At 41.4% G+C, this 16,667-nt stretch overlaps 1 protein-coding gene across 2 annotated transcripts in view; it reads left to right on the top strand.

Moving 5' to 3' along the window:
• The first annotated feature begins 235 nt into the window (after positions 1 to 235).
• Positions 236 to 16,667, top strand: part of osbpl1a (oxysterol binding protein-like 1A) — a 31,494-nt gene continuing 15,062 nt past the window's right edge. For both annotated transcript variants that reach the window (XM_008281972.1, XM_008281971.1), the window contains exons 1-15: positions 236 to 534; positions 4,714 to 4,843; positions 4,917 to 5,002; positions 5,080 to 5,154; positions 5,288 to 5,399; positions 5,790 to 5,875; positions 7,742 to 7,886; positions 8,747 to 8,814; positions 8,904 to 8,948; positions 12,371 to 12,444; positions 12,679 to 12,742; positions 12,829 to 12,930; positions 14,641 to 14,766; positions 14,921 to 15,002; positions 15,343 to 15,449. In XM_008281972.1, the coding sequence (XP_008280194.1) occupies positions 4,720 to 4,843; positions 4,917 to 5,002; positions 5,080 to 5,154; positions 5,288 to 5,399; positions 5,790 to 5,875; positions 7,742 to 7,886; positions 8,747 to 8,814; positions 8,904 to 8,948; positions 12,371 to 12,444; positions 12,679 to 12,742; positions 12,829 to 12,930; positions 14,641 to 14,766; positions 14,921 to 15,002; positions 15,343 to 15,449 (1,296 nt within the window). In that variant the 5' untranslated portion in view covers positions 236 to 534; positions 4,714 to 4,719. The remainder of the gene's footprint in view (positions 535 to 4,713; positions 4,844 to 4,916; positions 5,003 to 5,079; positions 5,155 to 5,287; positions 5,400 to 5,789; positions 5,876 to 7,741; positions 7,887 to 8,746; positions 8,815 to 8,903; positions 8,949 to 12,370; positions 12,445 to 12,678; positions 12,743 to 12,828; positions 12,931 to 14,640; positions 14,767 to 14,920; positions 15,003 to 15,342; positions 15,450 to 16,667) is intronic.

Raw genomic sequence — 16,667 nt, 5'->3', positions numbered from 1 at the left:
GTTTTGTTCTCCGGGGTCAGCCGGGAGTTTTCTGGCAGCGACATAATAAAGAGCAAAAACTAAATATTTGAGAGTAACCACAGTTGTATATTTAATATAGTTCTATTTTCTGATGAAAACTCCTAAAAATGTCCGTGAGTTGAATTTTGTATGTTTTCTTCTTTTATAATCTTTTATTTTGAAATGCCTGAGCGATCAGGCAGGTCGAGCTGCGCTGCAGAAGATCAGCTGATTTAAATGTAAACAGTCCACAGAGGCGTGTGTGTGTCTGTGTGTGTGTCAGTGGCAGAGAAACAGGGTGACACAGGCGCAGCTGTCTTCCAGCCTTCGGTCAGTTCAGCGTCTTCTCAAGCCGGTGGAGGTGAAGCTACGACGGGATGCGTCGGCCGACCTGCGCCGCTCCGCCAGCCCCGCAGTAGAGGAGGCTCAGGGGGGCTTAAAACATCACATGCAGCTTAACGGAGGCCCCGAGTGAGAGCAGCTCTGTCCAAATACACAGGATTTTTACCTGACGAGACTGGACTAGTTTTAGCAGTAAGTGTCTGTGCTCACTGACTGTCCTGCTTATTGTCATGTTTTATAACATCTGGCCACAGCTGCCATTGAGGGGCTCATTTAAAAAAAAAAAAAAAAAAAGGGTCTGGTAGCCGTTTCAGAAATTTAACTTCCTGCATTTTGGGGGACATCAATGCAGGAATTTGTGCCTTTTTTTCATCCATCTAAACTGCTGTCAAGTTTTTATTGATGAGGGAAAGAGCCTCACTCGAAGACCTTTCCCCTCTCATCCAGGAGGCTTCTTCACTTCTAACTGACTGACAGGGAGTTCCAGGTGTGGAAACCTGCTCACTTACTGTGAGAATAAACAAATAAAACTTGCCAAAAATGCAAGATATGTAACACATTCGTACTCACCATTCCTATAAATCATAAAGCTGTGCGTCTTGTACCATGCAGGAGGAAAACTTTTCTCTTTTTACAAGTTTTAATCATGCAACAGATCTCTAGAACAAAAGGCTGAGTGCTGCCAACAATCAGAACAGGGAGTCAAGGGAAAACCCGAGCTGTTTGTGGAAAGCATTCTTTCTGACAGGAATGATGCTGCCTTGAGTAAAGTTCGTTTCGTTCTCTAACTTCACTTGACCTGCCTAAACATTTGCATGTAATGTTTTAATATGACTGCGGTGTTACCGGGCACTGTGCCACATTCTAGCATTGTCTATACAAGAGTTGTGTTCAGACAGTCTGTTTGTGTAACCGTTTTTGCTTTTGGATTTGTCAAATGCCAATTCCAATTGTTACAAAACATTTAAACTTTTGTATGTGCAATTGGATGCAGACCAAGTTTGATTTATCAGCGGAACAGTTTGACAGCCCGTACATGTAGTTTTTTTGCTCTCAAAATTTCCCAAATTCTTAAGATCCGCATGCCTCCAGGGTTGAATGGCTGCCAGACTGTCTGGGGAGGGATCTCAAGACGGCATTCTAAGTTCCTGATAAGTGAAGATATATCGGGTATATACTGTGACCTCCAAATACAGCCCAATGTTTGCATGCCTTACGGTGTAAATTACTGCAACAGTGTCTGAGAGATATTTTCGTATCGGCTAACTGCGCTTAAAGCCTCAAAAGTAAACAGTTTGTAGGAAAAATGAGCCCTTTGAATAACGTCTACATCAGTGTGTAATCAGCGTTTTACTGCCACCACTTCTAGCTACTTCACATACAGTTAGATACTATTGTCAGACTAACCTAAGGGTTTAGCCCCCTCAAAAGATAAATGTGAGGGATTATGGGATGATTAATGGGACAGGAATAAAAACAAAACAAAGTTTTGTTTCAGAAGTGTTCTCTAGTCATTGCTTTTTGGGCATTTTATGGCAGTTATGTGGCTTTTTTTCTTTTTTAAACCTCAGACACAAGTACATCAAACTGATGCCTAAAATGATACCGGAGTAAATGTTTTTCTTTCATAGTCTCAATCATAAGCATGGAACAGGACGTAACTCATAATCACAACCTTTCCACTGTTGATTTATTAATTTGTGGTAATGTCACAAAATAACAGCAAATGCATGTTTCAGTTTTCAAAATCAAAATGTGACATATTTCACCGCTCGGCTTGTCTAGTATTTTTTTTAAGGAAAATAATTAACAGTATATTAACAAATATATATGCATATATTTGACTTATACATGACGGAGTTTCTGTATGTGTGTGTGTGTCTGTTCTTTGTCTTTATCGACAACTGTTCATGTGATCTATATGAAACTTGGAGGGTGTATCGCTGGGCACTCCAGGAAGTGCAGTGTCAAGTTTGAAATCGTTTGGACAAGCGACGTTCATATTTTGGCTGGAAGCTGTTTTCTGTGTCCAGCAGGATCTTCAGTGGTCTTCTGGTTTCTTGTCGGTGGATCTTAAGTTTCCACTGTTGCTAAGTAACATTATCAAATGCAAGATTCTAGAATGTTGTCATGGATCAGAGGGATCAAATTTTAACTGTTGATGGCAGAACTGCGTCAGTGTTACATTAAAAAATATATATGTATATTGTTGAAGAAATTCTACTCATAGTCCTCATGTGAAGTTTGCTGTAGTGGGTGTTTATTAGTATTCCGGTATACGGTGGGCTCACCAACACAGAGCATGAGTCTGTGAAGGTGGACCGACCCTGAACATCTGCAGAGTCACACATTCATAGGGTAAGTCAGAGGGTAGGGGGGGGGCTGTATGTAAATACAGAGGTGAATAGAGGTAAATTAACATACAGATGCTAATCAAGTGACCGGAGGTAAGGGGGGCAATGAACCACAGGTGATGAAATCGGGGTCTGGTGACCAGACGGGTGGTGGAGTTGGGGTTCTGATAGCATACAGTTGCTAATCAAATGGCAGGAGGTAAGGGGACAATGAACAACAGGGGGTGGAATCGGGTGCCTGTGACAGGAGGTGGGAAAACACATGACAAAAGGTGATGGGAAAACACATGGCAAAAGGTGATGGGAAAACACATGGCAACAGGGAATGAATTCAGTGGTCTGTGGCCATCAAAATAAAAGAAAATGGCTTTCTTCATCCATCCATTATCTATACACCGCTTTATCCTCACTAGGGTCGCGGGGGGGGCTGGAGCCTATCCCAGCCGACTTAAGGCGACGGCAGGGGACACCCTGGACAGGTCAAAATGGCTTTCTTTATCAATATATATATTAACAAGTATTTTAAAACATTTGCCAAAGAATTATGGCTTGATGTGACATTTAGTAGTTAAAAACATGTATTAGTTCGAGGTCAGATGAAGTGCAAATGACAGATTAACATTAAACAATGTTGTATTATAAATTCTAAAAAAAAAAACATACAAATGAAAAGAGTTTTAAATGTTGATTCAAGAACTATCAACTACAACTTTCAAAGTTTTCTGACACGTATACATACCACATAGTGAGATCACATGAAGGGATTTTTATGAAACCGTTTCCCTGAAATCGCAGCAGAAAGACAAGCTGAGTAACTGTTAGTGTCACATGCTTCTCAAACCCAGGTAAACCTGTTCCAGTGCAAGTTTTCCACTTAGCGCCCTGCAGACGTCATCGCTGCATTGCCTAATGCATCCTGTCATGGTGATTTACTGATTCTTCCTCAGAGCCACATGACTTTATGACACTGCTTAAAGCAAGCTTTCTCTTTTTCGCTGTCTTAGTGTAACAGCATTTTGACTGGAAATGCAAACAGGACGTCATGTGGTTTCCTTCCTGAAAGTCTGGTCTGGTGACTGTGGCCTTTTGAAATAATTCGGTTTTCTATCTTTTCTTTGTTGACAATTGCTTATTTCTCATTGTCTGACAACTCTTGTGACTTTTTCCTCACATGTCTTAAAGGATGACAGCTAATGACTTATTAAGCAATACAAACCACTCGGAAGGTTTGAGCAGCCAATTTAAAGGTGTAGTCTGTTTTTTTTTTTGCAGTTGGTTTGTCAAAAAAAAAGTACTAAAAACTGTAAAAACTGTTGTATGATGTCTGAGAAAACAACCCTGCTGGTGCCACATTAAGCTGTTTTCCACTGCAAGAACTTGTAGGCTGCAAGTTTTAGAGCTGCTGAACCTTTGTGAAAGAACCGTCCCAGTAGAACCTCTATCTGGGCTGTTTTCATGGGGAATTAATTTTGGGATAGGTCTCCTCATCAAGTAATATATTCTCTTTTCTAACATCAACAACTTAAAATTCACCATATCGGCTAAAATAACAAACCTCCATTGTTATTTTTTCTTTCCATAGAGCTGGAGTTACATCCAGCTCATAGGACGTGTTGTTTTTTTTGTCAGAAACTGTGCAGTCGAAGCTGTCGGCTGCGACACCATGATGGAAACAAAAAGGCTGAAAGGGCCAGTGAGGAAGCAAATCCTGTAAATGTTCTCTCCACGTTGCACCTGCCCCAAGTTCCTGCCATGACAAACCACCTATTGTCATCAAAATTATTTCTTCCTACATGTAGAGACCAAAAAAGTCACATATAAAACACTATGATGTAGAGGTGGAAAGATGTGGGTGCTTATCATGTAGGGAAGTGTTCTATTAAAAACAAAAACCTACAGATTAACTTTAAGTAAAAAGGATAAATCCCCTCTTGCTACTTGTTTTTTCAGTTTATGTACCTCCTTAAATCATCTTTTTTTATGCCCTTTCTATCTTGTTTCTGCGTTTCCATTGCAGGCATCCATGGACGAGCTGGATCCAGAGGAGCAGTTCCTGCGATATGCCCGGAACGGAGATCTGCCCGGGGTTCAGAGGCTCCTCATGTCCAAGATAAAGGAGGAGACGCAGATCAACATCAATTGCAAAGGTATGTGATTCACAAATGGGGATAATAACAGTTTCATTGGGCTGGTATAATGCAGGATGCGCTGTTTTCTCAGGTAAAAGTAAGTCTAACCTTGGATGGACGCCTCTTCACTTGGCCTGTTATTTTGGACATAAAGATGTAGTGGAGGAATTACTCAAGGTAGCGTTTCCTTTCTTCTAAACATGGAGATTTTAAACAACTGTGCAGGTAACATGTTTATTATTATATCTATGCAGGCGGGGGCAGATGTTAACTTGCCCAATAACATCGGAGATACACCGCTGCACAAAGCTGCCTTCACAGGAAGAAAGGTATCATAACACCTCAACAGTTTTCCTGTTTGCCTCTACTCTTTGCATCTCCTTGTTGATAGTAGAAATTCTGAGCATGCATTTATTCATCCATTCAGTCTCTCAATCAATCAATCAATCATGTATCAATCAGGAGGTTGTCATGCTGCTGCTGCACTATGATGCTTGTGCCACTGTCATCAATGGGACAGCACAGATTCCCAAAGATGTCACTCAAAATGCAGAGATCAGAGGCATGTTGGAAGGTAAGAGACACGTGTTACCATCTAAGAGATATCATAGAACCATATTTTTAAGCAATTTTCACAATAAATATTTTAATAATCATTCATACAAGTGGGATCTCCGACATGTTGAGGTTAATTGGTGATTCTAAATTGTCCGTAGGTATGAATGTGAGTGTGCTTGGTTGTCTGTCTCTAAGTGTAGCCCTGTGATAGACTGGTGACCTGTCCAGGGTGTCCCCTGCCTTCACCCTAAGTCAGCTGGGATAGGCTCCAGCCCCCAAGCGACCCTAGTGAGGATTAAGCGGTGTATAGATAATGGATGGATGGATTCATACAAGTTGTTTGTTTTATGTATAAACTGTCAAGTCAATCTATGCTTTTATCTTGAAAATCCCGCCCCGATACCAGCGGCTGAAAGAACAGAGGAGAGGAAACTAGAGGAGAAACTTTTGGACGCTGCTCGTGAAGGAGACCTTTCAACGTTAACTGAGCTGGTCAGTGCCACATGCTTTTTTGTAATTTTTTTCTTGTGAAAAAGAGAATACGGAAAAGAGATGTCGTACATCATGCATTTTCTTCTAGTTCTGTCCACACGCCCCTTCATAGTGCACACATACACATACAAAGTCCACTGGATCCTAAAGAATAGTCAGACCCCAGTGTTACTCACCTCGATTCTTCCTTGGCAAATCCAAAGAAACGTCTCACCTTGGTTCTCAAATACAACCAGAGGGTCCTCAGTTGAGGCATATAGTTGCCCCTGCCAGCCATGATGCACTGAGCCCCAGTAAACCACTGTTCCTTCCCACTTTCTACAAAGTAGGTGTTTTCTTTCACTAATCATGGTTGGCTGGTTGTCCAAGGTGAAATGGGTACTATCCATGTATGCATTACATATTATTTAAAATATAATGGCAATATCAAAATTTATGACATGAATGAAATATCATCCAAGGTCAAATGTAACATCACGAACAGAAAGCCCCAACATGGTTGCTTATCTGCAGCGGTTTTGAAAAAGTGACTTTGAAAAGGCTGTCGTTGCACTGATTGACCCCAAAATCCAACCATTCCAAAGAGAGGCCATTCCTAGCTCACCCGTAAAATATCAACTTGTAAGACCTCAGCACTCGAGCAAGAGACTGTTCACAGACAGATACACAGATTTACTTCACATGTTTCTGCTGTGGACAGTTTAACATGGGGTTCTATGGGGATTGACTCATTTTTGGAGCCAGCCTCAAGTAGCCATTTGAGGAACTGCAGTTTTTGGCACTCAAACTGTAACATTGGGTTGCTTTTCAGTCCTGGAGGTTGCACCTATTTGCCACCTCAATGTCAACACCGTCTTGGCTATAGTGAGACGAGCCCCTAGAATGTGACTCAGTTGTAAAGACAAGTCTAACAGGAAGTCGTCGCTAAGTAGAAGCAGAGTCGATGAAAGTGGAATCCAAACTCTAAGCATGTCGATTGAAGTGAGAGATACTTCCTTCAAGGATCAAACCACTTTAGACCTTTCCAGTACATACGCATACTTCTCTCTCAATTGCTAATTAGCAAGAATTATCACAGTAGCACGCCACAATGAAATGTTAAACAAGGACATAACAATACCTGCTAAACGACATGTTGGCGTTGCCGCCGTGGGCATTTGAACAAGGATTAAGCTCTCAATTGTACCTGAACTGACAGTTACATTCAGAAGTGTTGCACCATGTTCACAAGTCCAGACAGGTGGAGACGACTCAGCCCTTTGAAACTCAACAACGCAGTAATTATGAAAAGCTCATTAAGGACAGCTCTGAACAAAATCTGTACTTTCAATGGTAGTGTAGCGCCCACTGCCAGTAGTTTAACTTAAAAGTCACTGATCTGTGAGAATCTTGCTTTAATCTGTGACAACATTCTAGAATTTTGCATTTAATCTGTTACAACATTTTTAAATCTTTCCTTTTAATCTGTGACAACGTTCTAGAATCGTGGCTTGAAACTATGAGACCATTCCAGAATCCTGCTTTAGGTGATGTTGCCCATCTAAAGGACCGTTGAGGGTACTGTTAAATGCGTGACAGAAAAACAACTTTTCGCCAAAATATGAGGATCGCTCAACCGAACGACTTCAACACTGCACTTCCTCAGGTTCCCGGCAATAAACCCGCCAAGTTTGAAGTAGATTAGATGAACGCTTGTCAAGATACGTGAGAAACAGACAGACACACAGTGGCAGTAAAGTTTTATAACATCTTAACTATTCCAGCTCTGGTTCACAGTGTGAGAAATCAAGCAGTCATGCTTCGGTTCTTGGCAGAATAATAAAGAACTCAGACAACATCTGTTCCTGTCCTGTGTGTTCTCTGCAGCTCAGCAGGAAGAAGCCTCCGGACATCGACTGCACAGATCTGCTGGGTAACACTCCGCTGCACTGTGCAGCCTATCGAGGCCAGAGGCAGTGTGCCCTGAAGCTGCTCAAGAGTGGAGCCAACCCCAGCGTCAAAAACAAGAACGGTATGACGCATCAGCCAGAGCTGGCAGCCACGAATGACCAGTGATATTTCATATTCTTCTTTTTTGTGGGCACATACCATGAAAAGGGCAAAACCAATGAGGAAGTCATGCTTTTGCCAGTTTCGTCTGCACAACTGAATCCTCAAAATAATGAAATAGTGAGCCGCACTGTTGACTGGGTGACTTCAATGTTGACCACGTTGTTCTGCTGCTTTACCTGCTACCGTATAAGATATGTATTAATACACAGCTGAAACTAGTCCCTCCAAAAAATACTCTATTTACATCTTCGGTAGGAATAAATGTGCTCGAGGCAGCCTCAGACAGGGCAGACAATGGGCAGTATTAAGAAGCCAACACATTATTGGTTTGAGGATTTTTTTTCCAACAATAAGAACATTTTCAGTCAGTAAGAAAAACATAGAATATCACGTCCTTTTTCTCTTACGAGCTCCCATCTTGACATTCTGCTTGCAGCAAAAAAAATGTTCCTTCAGGTGGGGAGTGACAGTTCCACTTCATTTTAAAAGGTCCGTCACCAGAAAAAACAGCAACCGTCTGGGCAAGCGGCTATAACCTTTCCTTAGGAATTTTCAAGGTGTAGCCTTTAATTATTTTTACCGAGCACGGTAGCTATTTCAGTGATTCCAACGTGATTATCAATGCAAAAAATAACCCAAACTGTGATTACATGAGAGGCACAAGCTGTTGCTGGTTCAGATGTAAATGAAGCCTTGATATTTATAACTGCTGTCACCGGGGTTGAAATATCGTTCAATCAAGCAGCGTTTTTCTCCCTCTGTACACATGTGCAGGGTTGTGCTAAAGCTCCATTTATCTTGTTTGTCCGTTCCTCACAGGCCAGTCGGTGTTTGACCTGGCCAGCGACACGGCGATGAGGCAGTTTCTTGAAGGCAACGTTCACAGAGTGAGTGAGTCGGCTTCCTAAAGCTACTTTGATTTGTTCTTTGATTTGTTTTTTACTTTCTTCATGTTCCCCATCTGCGTCCCCTGCAGGGTATGACCCGGCATGTCAAGAAGTACGAGGGACTCCTCTGGAAGGTAAAGTCTGGGAATTTATTTTCCTCGATGGCTGGCAGAAACCAATCCATTAGAGACAGAGAAATCACAAACAAAGTAGAGAAATTATATTTCACAGTTTGACAGCTCATATATTGCCTTCGGAGACCCCGCTGTTAAAGAAAACCCACACTCCATTATGTTTAGTGGTGCGTCTTATTACCAGACCGAGGCTTGGATTGACAATCAGATCTTTAAACAAAGGGGTACAAAGTTTTAACTTAAAATAAAGTTGATTTTACTTGAGTTTCCACTACGTTCAAACATTCCACGCAACATATCTGTTAACAACAGAGTAACATTTAGGCCGCTCTCTGCTCTTTCACAGCATGGATGATATAATGATGTTTGTCATTGTGTTTTGCTTTGCCTATTTTGTGTGCAAATTGTTATAATTATACTAATACTAATATAATTAATTTTATATGGTAAAATATGCATTTATCAACTTTTTTCTGCTTTTATTTTGAAAAAATAACTCAATGAAAATAGCCCAGAAGTCTGGATTTTGTCACTGTATTCACATAAGGTTTAGGAAACACGGCTGGGCCCGTGTATCAGTGTGGTCTATCAGTGTTGATTAGTTTGCTGCTTGAGCAAATGTTGGGACAGTGACAGCTCAGTGACCTCTGACATGATTACCAGTCGGCACAATGAGAGGTCACGTCAGCAGCGTGAGATACAGCAGATACTGCAGCCTCATTAACATGTGGGGACTGAGGGCTGAAGAATAATCAGTACAAACTGTTGAATATGTATGCTGCATGCAGTGTGATAGTGGACCTTTTTCACAGCAGATAGCGTTTCTTAACCGAGGCAGACAAACATCCAATCACCAGTTTTAAGATTCAGTGAGGTGAGCTGCTAAGATGATGTCAAGAAAGCTGAAAAGACAATCAGTCCACTGCTAAATTTTGTGTCATTTTCAAACAACTTCTTCATGTATTTATTTGATTTTATTAATATGGCACCAGTGTTGTCCAAGTAACACCTCCAGCATGCAAAGGTACACTAGGTTACCTTCAATCAGTGAAACAAACAACAAGAACTAATAACAATAAGGAAAGCATTCATTTTCCCAAATTTAATGTAGTTTAGAATCTCTTTTAATCAGCTAATATACGATGAAGGAGAAGCTTGTTTCCACTTGAACAGATTTAGATGCCTAGGAGAAGAGTGTTGTAAAGGCCCGAACATGTTGATTTGTCACAGAAAAGTCTGAGACTTGTACTCGTAGAATGCCAAATAGAGCAGTAAGAGGTTTGGAATCATTTCTCATGCTGAACACGGTCCCTAGTGTGTTAAATGTTTGACATCAGAAGCCTTCTTTGTCATTTTTGATGGATGTTAGTAGGTGAACAGCTGCAGAGAGAGAGCATTTTGAATTCAGTCCTGTTTCGGTTCACACCTCTGAATGGCTTCTTCTCCACAGCAATGACCACAAAAAGTTTAAGAAGTTTATACCCCTGGCTACAATATAAACCTATAGAGACGTTACTATATTTGTGAGAGTCCAGTTCTTCAGCAGCATTTAAGTCCATCTCCAGTCATTGATTTTACCCCTGAGGACTCATCTCTCGGAATCAAAGTGGCATTTTTAGAAGTTTTTTCCATGAAAATAATTCATTTCTGCTTTATATTGGCTTAGATGCAACTCTACACCATTGCTTCCTGTCGAATGCACAGATCTACATAGTTTGTTCGAATCTCTCCACCCACCCTTTTATCGCTAGTTGCAGCTCGAGCACACCAATTAACCCAAGACTCCGGTCAGAAAGCCTCACCCTGGAAATTGGCAGGATTGGCTCTTTAAGTTTGTTGCATATAAAACCTCATAAATCTGAAAACGTGGTTTTGAGACTGTCAACAATGCACTGCTTTTATTAAGGAATGCTTCTCCATTTGCCTCATTTGGGTCTTCAAGCATATAAAACACAGAATAGACATATAGGGCCTTTTAAAAACATTTAAAATGTGAATAGAGCAGTTATATTAAGAAATATATCGTTTGAATGAAAAGTTAGTCACAGAAAAATCCTCCAAGCGTCCACCATGAGATACCCAAAATTCCCACAAAACTCTGTCCTTCTCTGCCTGAGAACATGTGCATTAGCGTACGCCGAATCAGTAGAGAGCATCTATGAGCGAGAGCCCCGCCATCCAGTGGAATAAGATAAAATAATCATACAGCTTTTCTAGACTTTCCAAATGTTATTAGACGAAATGGACAATAAAGGAGGTATTTCGCAGGGTTTTGTGATGTTCACAGCCCCTATACTTTCCCAGTCATTTTGTCTGAGGAAAATGCTTTTTGTGGCCAGTGTGCATCATGGGATGAATACAGAAATAGTGGTAATGTGGTTTGGTCACTGCCCCACAGTCCTGCACTGCTCCTGAGGGCTCGGGTTGGACAAAAGAGGGGGGAAAAAAACAAAAACTGTCCTGAACCAGCAACTCCTCACATGTTGCAACCCTACACTTAGTCTGCTTTTAGCTCTGTTTTGGTCTCTACCTCTCTTTCATATGAACTACTTATAGTCCACTCTTTTAACAGTTAGTTTCTGTTTGTTGTTAGTTGCTGAATAGGTAGCATGTGACACATTTTTTGAGATTTTCTGCTGAAAAACAGCCACAAACTGACGGATGTTAAGTTGCTTTGTCGAGCTGAAGGGAACTGCAGTGTCACATGATAATTCTGTCAAAGGTCATTACTAGAAACAACCTTCCAAACAGCCAAATAGTCATCCAAAGATATTGATTAGAAGTGATTTAAAGACACAAAACCAACAATGAATCTGATCTGCTTCCAAAAATTGCTTGAAAGTGTATTCCTCTATGTCAGAAATGATTAAAAACAAACAACACCAGTCCCTCATCATTTCAATGTAGCGATCCTTCCTTGGTGTCAACACGGCTACTATAGGTTTGTTTCAGTTGTTTCCACACGAGTGCACCAAATGTGTATTGTTGCACAGCCGAAAATAGGCCCAGTTGTAATTACCACGTCAGTGTTGATGCGAGCGCTATTTAAAAGTCACAATACAATTATTGCAGCTTCTGATTTCTGTCAATGCAGCATTGGGAAACCCTAGAAACGGATTTCATTTTCACCTCCCGCTGAGCTTATCAGTTACAAAACAAACCTAAACATAGCTTGCTCCTGTGTGTGTGTGTGTGTGTGTGTGCGTGTGTGTGTGTGTGCATTGCAGCTTTTCTGTATGCATTTTTAGCATGTGTGTTGTTTTGAAATTCATTAGGTATTATCAAATGCGTGGCTACATTTCCAGGTTAACTGCTATTCTCAGGTGTCTCTCTCTCTCTCAGCCACCGCTGAAATCAGACTGTAAAATGATAGAAATCGCTGAAAATCAGACAGCTGATTCGTTTCTCGTTCCGTCCCGCAGAGCTCCAGATTTTTTGGCTGGCGCTCCTACTGGGTCGTTCTTCAGGATGGCGTGATATCCTGGTACTCAAAACAGTAGGTGCATCTCTCACCTTGGCTGAGCTCCTTGAATCAGACAAGGGAAAAGATCTCAGCGTCAGATAAATGGAAGTATTGTGCACTTTTGATTAGACAGGTGCTGGAGGTGACAGATAAATGAGTTAAAAATAGCAGGATTCTGTCTTCTGTACTTCAATTGAAAATCTATCATGTGTCAGGATTCCAGCTTCAAAAGAAAAGGACTCACCTCCTTTCTTTTTTCACATCAAGGTCCGACGCAGCTGCCAATGTCAGAAGGCAAGGCTGCAAGTCCCTCACAAACGCTCACTGCTTGGTAAGCCAACATTTGAGAATTCACCATTGTTTTGAGCTTGTGTGAGTATAACTTTTGCATAAGGGAATGTTTCTAATGTTTTCCAGATACGAGCCAAAGATAACTGCTTTTTTACCCTCAAGTGCTTCGATGACAGTGTGCATCACTTCAAAGTGTCCCCTAAAACTGACCCAGAGGCAGAGAGAAAGGTATGTTTCATTTCCTCTCGAGCTGTAATCGCTCCTAAAAGATCCATTAGTTTTCTCTTGACCTTCTTAGAGAAATTATGAACACTTGAAATGGCTGTGAAATTTCTAAATCAAGGTATCGCACTTACTAAATCCTGCCCTGACGTCTGAAATGTTTCACCTATGAGGCAGGGATCAGTGCTCGGAATAAAAAAGTAGAACCAGTTAAGTTCCACATCTTTACCACATCACTGCATTGTTTTAAAAGAATAGACTATGTTCCAGTATCCATCCGACCATACTATACAGCAGGGGTGGGCAATCCTGGTCCTCGAGGGCCACAATCCTGCATGTTTTAGATGTTTCCCTCTTCCAATGCAACGTTATCAGGCTTCTGCAGAGCTTGATGATGAGCTGATCGTTTGAATCAGGTGTGTTGGAAGAGGGAAACATCTAAAACATGCAGGATTGTGGCCCTCGAGGACCAAGATTGCCCACCCCTGCTGTATAATATGCAAAAGGATTTAGTATGTCCCAATGCAGAGCACGCCAAATGTAGTAAAGATACCAGGATGTTCTACTGCAACCATTTGGATTTTGCGTTATGCAAGCCAGCTTGCTTTCCTGCACAGTTTTGTCACTCATGTCACGGTTTAGCAAACAAGCATAAACAAGCTTGAGCTGCCGAGAGCACACAAACACACTCATTTTGCACTACAGAGTGCAACGATCAAAGTTTAAGACGCATTGTAATGTAGTATTAGGTCCAAATTGTATGTATACTGCTTGAAACTGTTTTGTGAGGACAGCTGTAGCACATGGTTGAGGTACAAAAATCAAAGTGTGCTATAGCTTGTCATGTTAGGAAATGCAGCTGTTTAGCTTAGCTTAGCATAAGAACTGGAAAGAGGTGAAATGTGCTTTAGTTACATTTTGGTTTTTGATAGTCAACTTTTAGGTCAGTTTCTGGTTTTTATGTCCCCATGCACTGACCAATACAGATTTTAAAAGCGTGTATGTGGTTCTTTTCATGCTACAATAGGTGTGCATCAGTCTGCTGCACAGACGGTGGCGTTACTCTTTATATCGAACCCAGACAAACACAGCACTCCCCATGGATGTGTCTGAATTACTGTAATTTTCAACTTTTTACAGGATAACACCTATGTGCAGGTTGGACTATAACAGTGTGTCTGTGTAATTTTTATCTTGAGGTGCACAGGATATCTGGAGAAGTTCGAACTTCAGACTGTGTTTGGGCAAATCAAAGCAACTCCAAGGTCTGGTAGCAAATGATGAACCGGTGTCTCATTGCACTTCCTTTCCTCGTAACAAGCATTTTCTTTTTAAGTTTTCTGGCAAATGTGCAGTCAGAGCTCTTGCAGTGCCTACAGCCTGTCACAAATTCTGGGCTGCTGGTAGACTTAGGGGTCCGCACAAATGCTCACAGACTTGGCTAGAAGACGACATTTACTTCACGTGTGAATTGGCCTTTCGAGGTGCTGGCAGGCATGTTTAATTACATTCTGACAGAACTGGGCAGCGTGAGCAAACAGGAAGCTGCCTGTTCACATTTAACGGACAGATGTGAGAATGAGTTTCGTTTTCTCGTCTGACTTTCTCCCTAAAAAGCAAATATGCGAGGTCACGATCCGTAACCTAAAACCGTGACATGTTTGATTTTCATGAGAAAAACCAGAAAAAAAAAAACGTCATGCCATTTTCTTTCAGGCATGGCTCGACGCGCTGGAGGAGCACTCGGCTTTCAGCACACACTACTGTTCTCAGGAGCAGGGCAGCGAGGAGGAGGAGGAGGAGGAAGTGATGTCACTCGGGGAACTAACAGACTCACTACAGGTGGCTTGTAACAAGAAAAATAAAAAATCCATAATTAGCATGTCAGCATAATGATCCGCAGTGTTTTGTCTGAACTATAAAACCCCTCCGGTCCTCCCACTCTGCGCTGCTTTTGTTCATCTGCAGTTTTTCTTCCTTCTCTTTGAATTACCAGGCAGCAGAGGTCAGCCAAAAGAAGCTGGAGAAGGAGGTGGAAGCTCTCCTGTCCATGCTGAAAAATGATGGGCTTTCAGAAAGTAAAACCTGTTATTGTACTGTTTTTTTTTTTTCTCGCTATTTAAAGTAATATATGTAACAGACGAGAAGCCTCATAGTTACAAACCATTCAAGAGTGCAAATGAAAACCTTATGATTAAAATTACGAGCATCATCAAGCAGATAACTGTAGACTATTAATGGTAGAGTGTCTGAAATGCTTCTAATTAGGAGTCTGCGCCATCTGTTTTGTTAGAGGTTTCTACCAGGCGCCGTTCGACAACTTGAACCGCACATTTGCATCTGTTAGGCATTCTGCTTTTAAGGCGGCTCGCTTTGTCAGTTTTTCGCTTCATTATTTCGTGTGTTTGATCCCCTCAGGATTTCCATCAACCATCGTGCAGAAAATGCAAGAAATCTGTGAGTTGTCCAGTGAGACCAACTCCAGTCTCAGCATTTGCCTCAGCTTTATCTCCAGACAGGAAGGGGTAAGTTCCAGCTTTCGTCTTCGTAAAGCAGGCGTTCACAAAATTTGTGGTTGAGATCATGACAAACCAAACAATCCGTTCTGCTCCTACCATAATGTAAGTTCACTCAAATCATGAAAAAAAATCATCATGTGACTACATTTGTACATGTTCAGCTCTGAGGGATATAAATGGGATTTTAATGACATTTTAAAAAAGCTCCTCCAAGTCTTCTTGAATATCTGTAGATTATGTGACCAGGACCTTGTTCCTTCCGAGCATTGAGGGCTTCTGTAGAAACCGTGAAGGCCAAATGAGATAATGTGTTTCTTTGTGATTACAGTGACGCTTTCGGAAAAAAAAAATACACATGCTATAAATAATGTAATCAGCAGGATCCTTATTCTTCATGACCCTCACATACACACACACACACACACACACACAGACAAATATATATATATTTAAAAACAAAACATACTTTGTAAGAAAGTGCTGGAGGGATTCAGGCCTCGTTATATAAAAGTATCGGTGGACTGCAGTGATTAGGAGCTGTCAGATGGATTTTCTTTGTGTATGACTGAATGGATTTGATTATAATAGAAGGATCCGTTGGATAGTTCACACCCCACTCAGAAAAAAACCCAACAAAAACAGCACTCCTTACAGCTTACAGCACGTGACAACCTTGGACAAAACTTTACTCGTATCGTCGTTGACTACACAGCGATGACACGGTGATTTGCATTAAGAGGTCAACTTCCAGTGTGTAGTGCAGAAGGCCTTTTGAGGTGATTCGTGTCAAGTCATGAATGGCTCTTCAACCTCATAGTAATTCAGGCGATAATGAACTGAAGGCATCAGGTTGAGTTGTGAAACTGCATTAGTGTCACAAAGGCGAGCTGTGTCGAGTCTTTAACCACGTTGGCTTCGAGCCCAGCGGCGCTTTGGCTCAGCTGTTTTCAGGAACAGCAGCGCCATTGTCAAAGATTATATTTAGATTTTTCTCAAATGTATTTTTCAAGCAACACAACTACAATGTCTGATTTTGGATAAGCCGCTAATTAGAAACGGGAAAAATTAATCACATTGATCAGAAAAACCATGAAATAAGTAGCGGCTCTGTGAAGCTTTACTGCAGCCAATCACGGGTGTTTTCATCTACAGCTGGCAGCCTAATATTAGTATAAAGAACAGCAAAGTCCATGGAGGGTGTAGGACATGGTGGTGCAATGGGTT

This window comes from Stegastes partitus, unplaced genomic scaffold (genome assembly GCF_000690725.1).
Source record: "Stegastes partitus isolate 25-593 unplaced genomic scaffold, Stegastes_partitus-1.0.2 Scaffold253, whole genome shotgun sequence".
In the NCBI taxonomy this organism is placed as follows: domain Eukaryota; kingdom Metazoa; phylum Chordata; class Actinopteri; family Pomacentridae; genus Stegastes; species Stegastes partitus.
This window is presented reverse-complemented; position numbering and strand designations above follow the sequence as displayed.